At 36.4% G+C, this 12,051-nt stretch overlaps 1 protein-coding gene across 4 annotated transcripts in view; it reads right to left on the bottom strand.

Annotated features, from left to right (window-relative positions):
- Nucleotides 1-12,051, bottom strand: part of CDK17 (cyclin dependent kinase 17) — a 94,458-nt gene that overhangs the window by 46,490 nt on the left and 35,917 nt on the right. For 2 of the 4 annotated variants that reach the window (XM_040061437.2, XM_058420198.1), the window contains exons 2-3: nt 9,872-10,020; nt 5,325-5,363 (exon numbers count right to left, since the gene is read on the bottom strand). In XM_040061437.2, coding sequence (XP_039917371.1) covers nt 5,325-5,363; nt 9,872-9,989 — 157 coding nt within the window. In that variant the 5' untranslated portion in view covers nt 9,990-10,020. The remainder of the gene's footprint in view (nt 1-5,324; nt 5,364-9,871; nt 10,021-12,051) is intronic. The other 2 variants (XM_040061438.2, XM_058420199.1) reach the window with 1 other exon arrangement.

Raw genomic sequence — 12,051 nt, 5'->3', positions numbered from 1 at the left:
CAAACATCCCTTAGTTCAGTGTCACTGTACTTGGTAAATGTAACTCAGTAACTACATGCTGCTGTTGGCTTAATATTCAGCTACAGGCAAAATGAATGATGGAAATTAAAAGCTGAGTAAGAAGCCACTAAAATATTCACTTTGCAAGTGTGTGGATCTACTGCATTTTGAGATCATGAACAAATCTGGTCTTCCTCTCTCACCTAGACTACAACAGCAGAAGCATGATACAACCCACAGATTCAATGGACGGCTGAGGAGGGCAACTGGGCATCTGCTTTATCCACCACCTCCTTTAGCAGGTGTGGAATGAAAAAGCCAGCCATGGCAGGCTGCAGACTCAACACAAATGAATTCTTCTGTGGAAACTCCCCGCCACAGGATGCTAAAACTACCCAAACTTGTAAGACTCAAGGGGAGACTGAATGAGCAACCTGCTCAGGGTTACTAACCACACAGAACCTCGCCTAGTTCAGTAAGTCTCTGAGCTAGAAACTGATACAGTACACTGGGGAAGTGATGCTGTACTTTGGGCTCTAATCTTAGACTTGTCCTTAAATGTCATCCTCAGAGACTGGAGAACAGACAGGCAGAACTCCAGCTGTCCTTACAGCACAAGAGTTCTGCAGCACCCCGGCACTTCACTTGTGTTGGCTGTTACTGACACAACCATTCCAATAAGGGTCTTATTAACCATTTATCTCCAGCTCGCTTTCCTCACCCTACACTGTAATTTGTTACTCCAAAATGATAAAACAAACTGATATGGAAAACACGATGAAACAGAGACTTCTCAGTGATTCCTTTAAAACTGCATTTCATCAGTTGTTATTATATTCTCTTCTGATTTTGGCTGCAACATCATGTAGTCTTGGACCCATCTTTCAAGCAATACATTTCAACCCTTTCATTTCTTAGGTAGCCTACTAAGCTATCATGCAAATCCAGTCTTTAAGTGTGAAAAAAGTTAAAAAACATTCTGAATGAAAATATTTATAAATATTATACTAATGTACAGGATGACGACACAGTTTTCTTTTCACTGTCTCCAAAAAATTCTTGCAATAGACACCCTTTTAAAAAGTCTATCTACATATGCACTTTAGTTTTATATCTATAAAAATGCACACCCTTTTTTTTTTAAATGTCACATCCATGTTATCTTGCTTCTGTGTGCACCTTCAGCAAGGTTTAAAATTGAGCAATGCATGGTGACTGTACACTGTTGTATTACTCAATGTTCAAGTTTGGTGAGTGCTGAGCTAATCCTTTATACAATTTGGATAATTTTCTTGTACTTCTCACATTCTGTCATTCAAACTTCCATTACTATTGGCATAATCCAAAATAAATACAACAGCACTGTTCAAAGAACACAGTTCAAAATAAAATCAGCCTAGCTGAATAACATTTTAAGAGTTGCTAGATCATGAAATGTTTTGGAATACACACATTTATTTTAAGGAAACACTGTACCCAGTAAGGTACCACTGTTTTGCTAAGTTTGAAATAATGCCAACACCAATGCTAACAAACATAAAAAACCAGAAAACAACTCAAATGAACCACTGAAATTATTCAATTGTGAAGTGGCATAAATATATTTGAACATAAGTGGAACTGATTTTTACTTCATAATTATGAAAACTGCCAGAGTCAAGTATAACAGTAGTGGATATAATCAAAAAACCTGTCTGAGGAATTAACTAAACCCAACAATTTTATAAAGTTGCCTACTCTTCTTCCTTTAACTGCAATTTAAATTAACCACAAACCTTGACCTGAAATTACTCCTGAGTTAAGCATATTTTCAATTAATCCACAATGTTTCTTTTCCTCATCCATCCATGATAACAAAGACCCACACTACCACTTTCCTGTGCTGGATTTACTTAACTGGATTTACTTAAACTGAGCTCCAGAGAGCCTGCAGAATTGCCTGGCATTTCTTTGAGCAGCCTCAGCAACTGACATACTGTCACATGTCAGTCAGCTGGTGGATTAAAGAAAGAAAGCATTTTCATTAGGAATGTAAATGCATTTAAAACACTTTTAATGAATATATATTATCACATACTCAACTTACTTTTTCTATGTTGCACGAGTATCTCTACTATGTGACAAGGGACCACACTTTTTTTCAGATTTCACTACCTAAATTTTGCAATGGCATTTTCTTCAACTAGCTTTAATAAAGAATTAAATCACCAGTCATACAAAGTGACACTTTCCCTTAAATCAAACACATCTGACAGAGCTGAGTATGTCTGCAAAAAACTCTTTGATTCCACAACGATTATCCATTCTGGACATGTAAACCATATAAATATGTACTGTAAATTCCCACAAATACAGTTAAAATACACATGTGGAGATTTCCTAATCAAAGTAAGAGAAACTGCAGACCTAGCATTTATGATTACTGATTTGGGTATAGAATGGGGATTGAATGCAGGTGTGTTCCATATTCTAAGTAAGGATGAATCTTCTTGCATGCCACAATTCACTGCTTCTACCAAAAACGTGGGTCAAGGTTCTTAGCCCCGCCCCCCAACAAAAAAGAAATATGATTTTGATTTCGGTTTTTGAACTAGATCTCTGTGGGATATACAGAGCACAGCTGCTGGAAGAAGGATGGAGGCAGAACCTCACTTGACACTTTTAGCTGCAATTTGACTTTGGACTGGCTCAAGTATAACAAAATCTCACTAAATGTCTTGAGAATCCGCTATTGGATTTTATAGGACAGGACTCAATGTAGTTTCTTTTCCACCACCTTGACCTCACCCTTGCTCCAGATAACTTCCAAGGCTTTTTTTAAAAAATCATTTCCAATTTGATAGAGAATGGAAAAATGTCCAAAAAATCTACATTTGTGAAATTAAATATTCATTCTCTGAACAGCTTTGCACTTGTGAAGCTTGTGATGCACCGTCACAACCTTTTAAAACTATTTATGCAGGCTTCTCAAACGCCACTGTCATAAAACATACTCATATTTCAGCATCATCTACTACATAATCATTTACCGGATCTGAAAGCTACGCTCTGCTAATGATTACTCAGTTTTTACATAATAAAACCTGATTTTTTTGGACTGGAAATACAAAATATTTTGAACGAACTGCTGAAGAACCTGTTGTTAAGAAGTCTTTTATTTCTTCAGAAAATCTAGAATGTAAGCAGGTGAATTTCTGATATTATAGAATTGGCATGTTGCACTGTGTATATTTAATTACACTGCTGTAAAAGCAGTCAGACCCACTTAGTAAAATTAGCTGATTGCAGGTGACAACTTCTATGGAAGATACATTTAAATAATCAAAAGCAGCAATACACTTGGTATATATGTACTCTCCAGGAGCTGGATGAGGAACAATACAAAATACTGTGTATTTATAGATTTTATGGGGTTGTTTCCTTGGATTCTGTGATGTGATATCCAGGAAAACATTAAGTCACTCTAAAAACAGAGCAACCACTCAGTATGATTTAAACAAGTATTTTTCATTAAACAATAAGATGAAATCTCCAAACTATTGAATATTATGATTTTAAAAAATTGGAAAAACTTCAAGGGATTACTTCCATTGCTCAAATTAATCCACGTGAGTCCAGCAGTCATTCCAGAGCAAATTTTCTTCATCTGCACAACACAAGGCAAAAAATTCTGGCAGAACGTTTGAAAAAAATATGCTAATATAACCCTGAAGAAACACAGTTGTCAACTTCCTCTGAGAAATGAAGCACCTCAGTTATTAAAATGGCACTGTAACATCCTATAAACCTTTTTTTTTTAAATTTAGGACAGAAAGGACAAAATTTTTTCTGTCTGTTTGAACTACAAAAACAATGCACAAAACCAAACTACAAATACACAAGGCAAAGAATGAGATCAAGACATCTAAAAGACACTATAAAAAGCCTTTCAAACTTGACTTCATGCAGAGTGAGGTTTTGCCTTCAGTCTGGGTACCAAAACAATAAAGATCACAATCAAGTGAGATACATTCAAAACCAAAATTCCGCCTTTAAGATTTTTTCATTTCATACTACTAAGAAGTTAATTCTCAGATATTATTTTTGGTCACCAGAACCTGTACTGGGACATAGGCGTGGTAGTTCTGTACCTCAAATCATATAAGCATAACACACCATCAGTTTAAAACTGTAACTGCAAAAGGCATCACACTACACCAAATCCTTCAGAGAAATATTTCAGCTACAATTTAATTCAATGCGAGTCAATACCACAGCCAAGATACAAGTATCCCTGGCTTCTATCCTTGCATTCACACACACAACTCCCGATGCAAACATCTGTGAGACCACACTGCCAACCAAACCAGAGAACAGAGGATCTGGCTCCTTTTTGCCCTACTTTCAGAAACAGTGTTGGCTAGCCATGTGTATTTTACTTCTCTGTACTTAATGACTCCACATGAATACCATTTGAGAAAAAATCTCTGCATATTCATCAGGAAGCCTACACTAACAGAAATCTGGTGTATTTAGAGAGTCCACTTTTGCATTTAAACATTATGCTGTCTGCCAAATTCGTATTCTACTTCTAAGGAAAACACTTATGAGTGGACAAAGCCCCCACACAGCCCTCCAAGACTATGGGTCTCTGCAGCATGCTTTCAGGCACTGAATTTTCATGCTCATTTCACTTTATAAGCACTTCCACATATGAACAGAGCCTCTAGGTTTTGTGGGAAGAAGCAAATTAAAACAGGAGGGAAGAAAGAACACTATGTTGTGCAGTATACGTGGGATGGAGAGAATCATAGTGAACAGTAATAACAAATATGGATGCAGACCACAGCACAGAAGGGTACATACAGACTGTAATAAAACCATTGCCAGTACAGCGTAAGGGACAGTCCAAGGATCAGTGATTAGCTGTGACAACTACCAGTTACTCACAGTAATCTGTAGCTCTAGAATGAGCTCTAGCAATTCTGGGGATTTCTGCTCCCTCTACCCACCCACATCTTCATACTGATAACTTTCCTCCAACATCAACAGAGGGATTTTACCAAATTATTACCAGTAAGCATTTCTGTGCTCATATTTTCAATTCAAGAACACTGTCTTGAAAATATGTTGCAACATACTGTTTTCCTTCCACACTCAAGGAATTATACATAGCAGATGGAATGGGAATTTCTCAGCTTTGTTGAAGATGACATGAAATGATTAAAACTACAAAGGCATTTGGATGTTTTGAGACATCGTGATGCGTTAATTTTTGTAAACATTAATCCCTCTTATCAGAGTATTAACTAGTCATTAATGCCTTAAACCTAAAAAACACTTACGCACTTTACCGTAGCTGATCCTTCCATTATTACTCACACCTGTAAAATTACAAAAAAATTATGCAAGTGTTCATGAGACTGGATCCTATGATCACATCACTGAGCTAAAAGAGACCAAATGGAGATAAGTATTATTTTACAAATTCATGTAGCCATTTCTATCAGAACTTCACTTTTTTTTTGGTTTATTACGTACATGTGTATTTTTCTGTACCAAAAAAAACCAAGACAGAATGTTTTCCAAGTTACTTATAAATTAATGCAAGACCTGTAGATGTATTTTGGAATGCATCTTGCAATTATTCTTAGAAGCATGCTTGGAGTTTGTGATAATGCATTTCATAATATTAGACAATACAGCCACTTTTTTTTTTTTTTCTTTCATTAGAGATCGTATGTATTTGAAGTATTTGCATAAATTTTTCACTTAATTGGGCTTTAAATATGCATGATTTGGATGTTACTCCTACCCAAATTTCATTAGCATGTCATTGCCAAAGAAAAATTTCAGGGGAAAATTTAGCTGTCAACTCCTACAAATTACCATTTAATATTTTTAATATTAATCTAAATACATATATTAAGGTAAAATCTAGAATTAAAAAATCCAGCACATCTATGACAAATTAAAATAAACAACAAATCCACCTAATTGGTTTTATATGTTGAAACATCAGAGACCATGAAAAGCTTTTGTCCTTAGATAAAAGACTAGCCCGAAGTATACTTCATACAGTCCACAGTTCATAAGGCTTCAGATATAATTAGGTATTTCACTGGTCCCTCTATTTTTATGGTTTATGACCTCATTTGGCAGTTCTTTCTCACCCAGAAGCCAATTACGATGAACATAATTTGTAAGAAAGATTTAATTATATATAGGTTTCTGGTCACTAAATAATTTGATGGTGCTCCAAAAAACCCAAACACAATGGTTATTCTATATTCAGTGCAACAGCTCTGTACTACTGCATTGAACAATATGGGTTGATCCCTGCTAATCCCATTTTGCTGCTCATGGATGAGTGATGCATACTGAGATTGTACTGACATCACACGATGAAGGAGGCTGTGTATTAAATGAGACTGCATACAAAAGGGTAGCTGATTCAGTGGAACCAGTGCACTGCAAAGAAATCAGAAATTATGGATCTATTTTTATGTCCATGGACTACAAATGGCACAATTTGTTCCACATTAGGAGTACTGTTCTTTGAATCTTGAAACAACCCACTCAAAGCTGGAGTTAATGACAAGGTGGGCCTCTGGATGGGAGCTGCAGTTAACTTTAAATCACAGACAATTGTGGCAGAAGAAACATTTGGTAACGGGCTGAACGCCACAGGTTATTGCAAAAATGTGACCATAAGGAAAGGTCCCTAGTACTATGCACAAGTGATCTACATCTGGAATGGCAGTGCTGAACTGCAGCTTATAATAAAGATTTTTACAGGATATTTAATTATTTAATATATATATTTATATATATAAGTATTTCACAGAATAAAAATCAGACGGAGCTAAGTCGGGATTCTAGGTTAGCAAAGATGCGCGTTTGTATGGACACAGTCTCTACAATCTCTATAAACTTAGTAACACAGCTGTTTCCCAGGAAGGAAAAGAACTAGCATGTATAAAATTATAACCCCCAGAGAACACAGCCATCAGCATGGAATGACAGGAGACAAGATGAGCAATTTGCTAGGAAGAAAAAGTTAAAACAAAAGAATTGGACAATAACAATGGAATTAAATTCTGCTGTAAAGGCCTTCAGCGTTCAGGATCTACTCTTGCCTTCTGACCTGAAATGCAGTTTCAGTGCCCTTCAACTCCTATTTCTCAAGTTCGTGATGCAACGCTTGAAAATAAAGCACATATGAAGAATCACTTTCTGAAGATTATTTGTATCCCTGACTTTGATTCTCTGTAGATTAATATATGCCTTTGATTTACTAGGCAGCGTTTTTTAAGTTTCTTTAGGAACAGATTCAAAGCCTGTTAACTAGGCACATTTGTTTCTCTGTTCCGCAGGGTAAAGAAGCTGTTTATTCTTAAAAGCAGAACTAAGGAGACAGTTACTCCTGTCTCCTGAGACCAGCACCATCGCAGTAAAGGATGCACTTTCAAGACCTTTATGCAGCTATCACTTTATAAAACATTCTTCAAGAGACTACATCCTCTCATATGTCTCAGCTGGATATTTACAGTTAGTGGAGGCCTTTTAGCACTCTGTTTTTGTAAGATGCCAAGGCAAACCTTTCCCATTTAAGCGGTCCTTTGTAAGCCAGTTTTTTTAAAAGCCCACGGAAGGATTTTTTCCAGGCAATGTTCTTTACCAAACTGGTCTTTCTCCAAAACAGAAAAATAATTTCTTGGCTGTTTTTCCAACAATTGTTGTTGCCCAAAGCCCAGTCTCTGCGGTCTGTCTGAAAAATACTCTTTCCAAAATATCTTCATCTGGGAAAGCTAGAGCATCCTTTAGAAAAGCAAGACTAGCTAGAGCAGCAAGCATTTTCCAACCCTAATTTCTAAGAAAAGTAGGGTTGGAAACGAAAAACAAAGGAAAACAAAGATCCACAATGTAGTATCCTGTTCACCTCTGCAAGATCAAAGAGCGTAAATACTAATAACTGCATTCTGGAAGAATCTGAAAAAGGTAGCAAGCGTCAGCAAAATTTTTTTAATGACATGGAATGATGAGTTCAAGATTAGGCACAGCAAAGTAGAGTTTATGTTCTTGTCTTCTTTCAAGAGGACTGACAATACCTTGAGTATATCCAAGAAGACTGTAATAAGGCATCAACAATGTTCAGCATGTATAAGCATTGCATATATTATTATCACAATTTTAATATGTAAGATTCCCTTTGGCCAATGAATTACCATAGAAAGCAAAATAAAAAGAGCACTAAAAGCTAGGTAAGTTATTTGCAATTAGGAACATTTTCTTGAATTGTATTTTTTACTTATTTTAACACTTCAAATATCTATTGACAAGCTCGTCACAGTTTAGCAACAAGCATGCAGACAGCCAAGTAACTGTTTGGGATTATTCTCAGGTAAATATTACAAGCTTCAAATGGTTTTATAGATGGTTTAAGCTCATGCTTCTGCAAACAAGTTATTGTGTTCTCTGCCCCTCGGGCTGACACCCAGGACATGGTCCAGTTTAAGGTAAAATCTTTTTATTCTTACTGGATTCAGTTTTCAGTGAATCAATTCAGCAACCCAGTTCAGTACACTCATTGATGCTGCTAACGATTTTTTCATGCTCATTTCTCAGTGTGAAAGTAACATTCTTTGCACTTATTTACATAATGAAATCAATCTTGCAGAAGTTTATACAGGTCTGAAAAAATATGCATCTGTAAGAAAGGCGAATACAAGTGAAATCACGTGGGACGACTCAGTGTCTCAGAAAAGACTTAACAGGTTATCAGTGAAAAAGTACTGCAATTGTTGTTCCAGAGTAGACCTGCTGTATCAACATGTAAAAAATTGTAGCAAACCTTGTTTCCCAAAATACTGGGCACAGCCCATAGTAAAAACAGGACAATAGCAATGAATATACCAGGGATTAAAGGTAAAAATTAAAAACATTATTAGCTTTGTTTTGCCAAAGGTAAATTCTGCTTCCAAAATCTTGGTACGCAATATATCTTGAATGGAGTTTTAAAAATCTCCAGGGCAAATTCCACCGTCTCTACCTCTGCTCAAATTTCCTGGCCCTATCAGTTTTCAGTGGGAAAATTCAGAATCCTTTATTGTTCTGAACTGGGAGATAAATAAAATTCAGATCTCTTGATAAATGAAAACATCTTAGATATCAGCAAAGCAAAAAATAACACTAATCAGCATTGAAGATGGAATGTGACTTAAATGCTGCAGCCCAGGAAACAGAACAAGCAACAAAATCTCTTCTGGTCATTATTACGGCAGATTGCATCCAAAAGCAGCACCATCACTAAAGTGGACTTTACAGCAGCTGGCACATTTATGGGATCAGCCAAAGACTCATGTAAGAATACAGAGACAAGCTGGTTATCCTGAATGTTTCCAGTCACCATCATACTGGTGAAGAGAAGTACCACTGAGAGACATGAAGAGATGACAGAATTTGGACTACTGCACTGCATCACCAGTGTAAGGTAAACAATTTTATATGGAATGCTTAAGCAATTAGTCAATTGTATTACTAAATAATGATTTTGAGAACAGACTGAATTTGAAGCCATATGAAGCTGATGTGAGACCCACTAAATCCATACAATGGGATTATATATTGGAGGGGCATCTATAAGCCTCGCCACACATGACATAAAAAGATAAATTTAGGTAGCTTTTGATAAAGCTGTGTAACAGTTTAATACCAAAGCAAATCTTGAAAGAACTAGGGTAGAGGAGTATTAGATAAATAAAAAAATAAACGTTAGCGAGAAAGTCCCTGGAACTATGAAAACTGACATAAACCCCAGCAATGCCGGGGCCTATTAGAATAGGGCCTGACAAAATACTTATAGTTTCTACAAAGTGAAAGATATGCTTACCATTATCTTTGCTGCTGTTTTCTTCAATTGTCATTTGTTCTGCTAGCTCAGACAGCGATTCATCAATGGTCTGGCTTCCTCGCAAAGTTAAAGAAAGTCTTCTCTTAAATTTTTTCATTCTATCGATACTGAGTCTGGCTTAAGGAAGCCTGAAAACAAAAATAAACAAAAAGTGAGAAAAAAATCAGTTAATCAGAGAATGAAGTTTGACTGACATAAAAATTCTGGAAGGTTTACAGAAAACTTGTGCAATATGCAATTTACACTTAAAGCAATATCCTTAAAGCAAGATTACTGGAATGAAGAAGAATGTTTTGAGAGGTTGATACACATATACTTTTTGCAATTTTTATTTCTATTTGGGAAAAACAACAAACTTTGGGTTAATTTTTTTGTTTTTTAGAAAGACAGCTAACTTAATCACCATTTTTACAATCCAATAATAGAGGAAACAGTCATCTGAAAACTTGCTGAGTGTGTGCTCTGCAGCCTCCTCCTCAGTCTCTCACTAATCCCACGAAGCAGAATGAGACAGTAACCTTTTCTCTTTTTCAGCCCAATTTTTTATGATGAAAACTTGCCAAACTCCTCTATATTTTACCCTTTTCATAAACGGAAGAAGGGGACAGTGCTTAAAGTCTTAAACACAAAAGTCGCTCTCAAACACCATCCCACCTAGGGAAAAAAGGACAGCCAGAGTCTGGTAACAATGGCTAGAATGGATGTTTCTCTTGAGAGTCAAGCAGCAGGACGGAACAGGAAACAAAGCAGAAGGCACTGTCTTCCTGGAAAGCTGTAAGCAAACAAACCATAATAACAAAGGTCCAGGTCAATAAACATGCTGCCACAAGTCTGAGCTGTTAAGTGAACTCTGTGGTGTGCCGCACGTGTGCCCTTGCATACCAAGAAGCACAGTTCTGTCCCTCCTTACTCCACATGGATAGTTCATCCCTGATGGTATTTTTCAATAACCTATTCATCTGCTCATAGCCTCCAAGAATCACACATGCAGTGTTCAACACAAGCACAGCATACTGAAGTCTGAAACGCTCGTATGTATTTTCCTCCTATCAGATTGTCTTCCAAAATTCATAACTCACACACAAAATCAAATTTTCCTCAATGTTCTCATTTAAAAAGAGAAATGCAAGAAGTAGTATGCCAAAGATCCATATTCAATAACGAATCTTGAATACGATTACTTCTGTATTGACAGCATCCCTTTAAGTATACACATTTCAACTGTGGAACTTTGTCTTTTTTAAGCTGCTTCATAATAAAAAGGAGAACAAATTGGTAGAACAAATTTGACAGTGGCTGCTGGTGGTAGAAGAATGCATACACGGACTAAACTTTCACAAGACTAACACATTACGGGTGGATAAAAGAAGACCTTTGGGATATGAGCTCCAAAGTCTGAGACGAACAGTAAAATCACTGGCAAAGCAGCAGCTGCATCCAAGGGGAAAGAGGTGAATTACAAAACAGAGTAATTAATATCTTAGACAATCACAGCTACTATAAAGCAGAATTAGTCAGGCACTGGGTACAGATACACAGGAACTAAAATACACTGCTGTATATATAGCTAAGCCAGCAGTTTCTAAACTGCTCCTTTAATGCATTGCTGTATGTGCAATAAAGCCACACCTTAGCATGAATAATTTTATTCTCTCTCACTCAAAAGCAGGATATTCTTATTGTTAAGAAACTGAATTCAGAGAACATTCCAAAGGGAACATTTACTCTTCATGCTCAGGACCAGTCTATAAAGATCCTACTTGAAACTGTTTTATTTCTACATTCAAACTTTTTCCAAAAAAACCCGCCCATGTTTCTCTAAAAAGGCCAATTTTGTAAAAAAAATGGACACATAATTTATGTGTAGTTTTACTCGATCCTCCCATGATCCTTTTTGAGAATACATCTTCCTACATGTATTATTCTCAAAAAAAAAGGATACATGCAATTTTTAGCTATGTAATGCCCTAAAGCTACCTGACAACCCAACAATTTCTTTCCAATTTTCCACTTGGGCAGTAACTAAAAAAAAGGTGCCTTTAAAAGGAAACAGGCTGTCCCTGGCTTTTGATCCTTCAAGTACTTAAGCCTACACATTTTTTTAATCAAAAAGGCCTACTGCTGAAGAATAATACATATAAATTAAGAGACATATGGAT

Source organism: Hirundo rustica, chromosome 4 (assembly GCF_015227805.2).
Source record: "Hirundo rustica isolate bHirRus1 chromosome 4, bHirRus1.pri.v3, whole genome shotgun sequence".
NCBI lineage: Eukaryota > Metazoa > Chordata > Aves > Passeriformes > Hirundinidae > Hirundo > Hirundo rustica.
The sequence above is the reverse complement of the archived record's forward strand: the minus strand, read 5'-3'. Positions and strand labels throughout refer to the sequence as shown.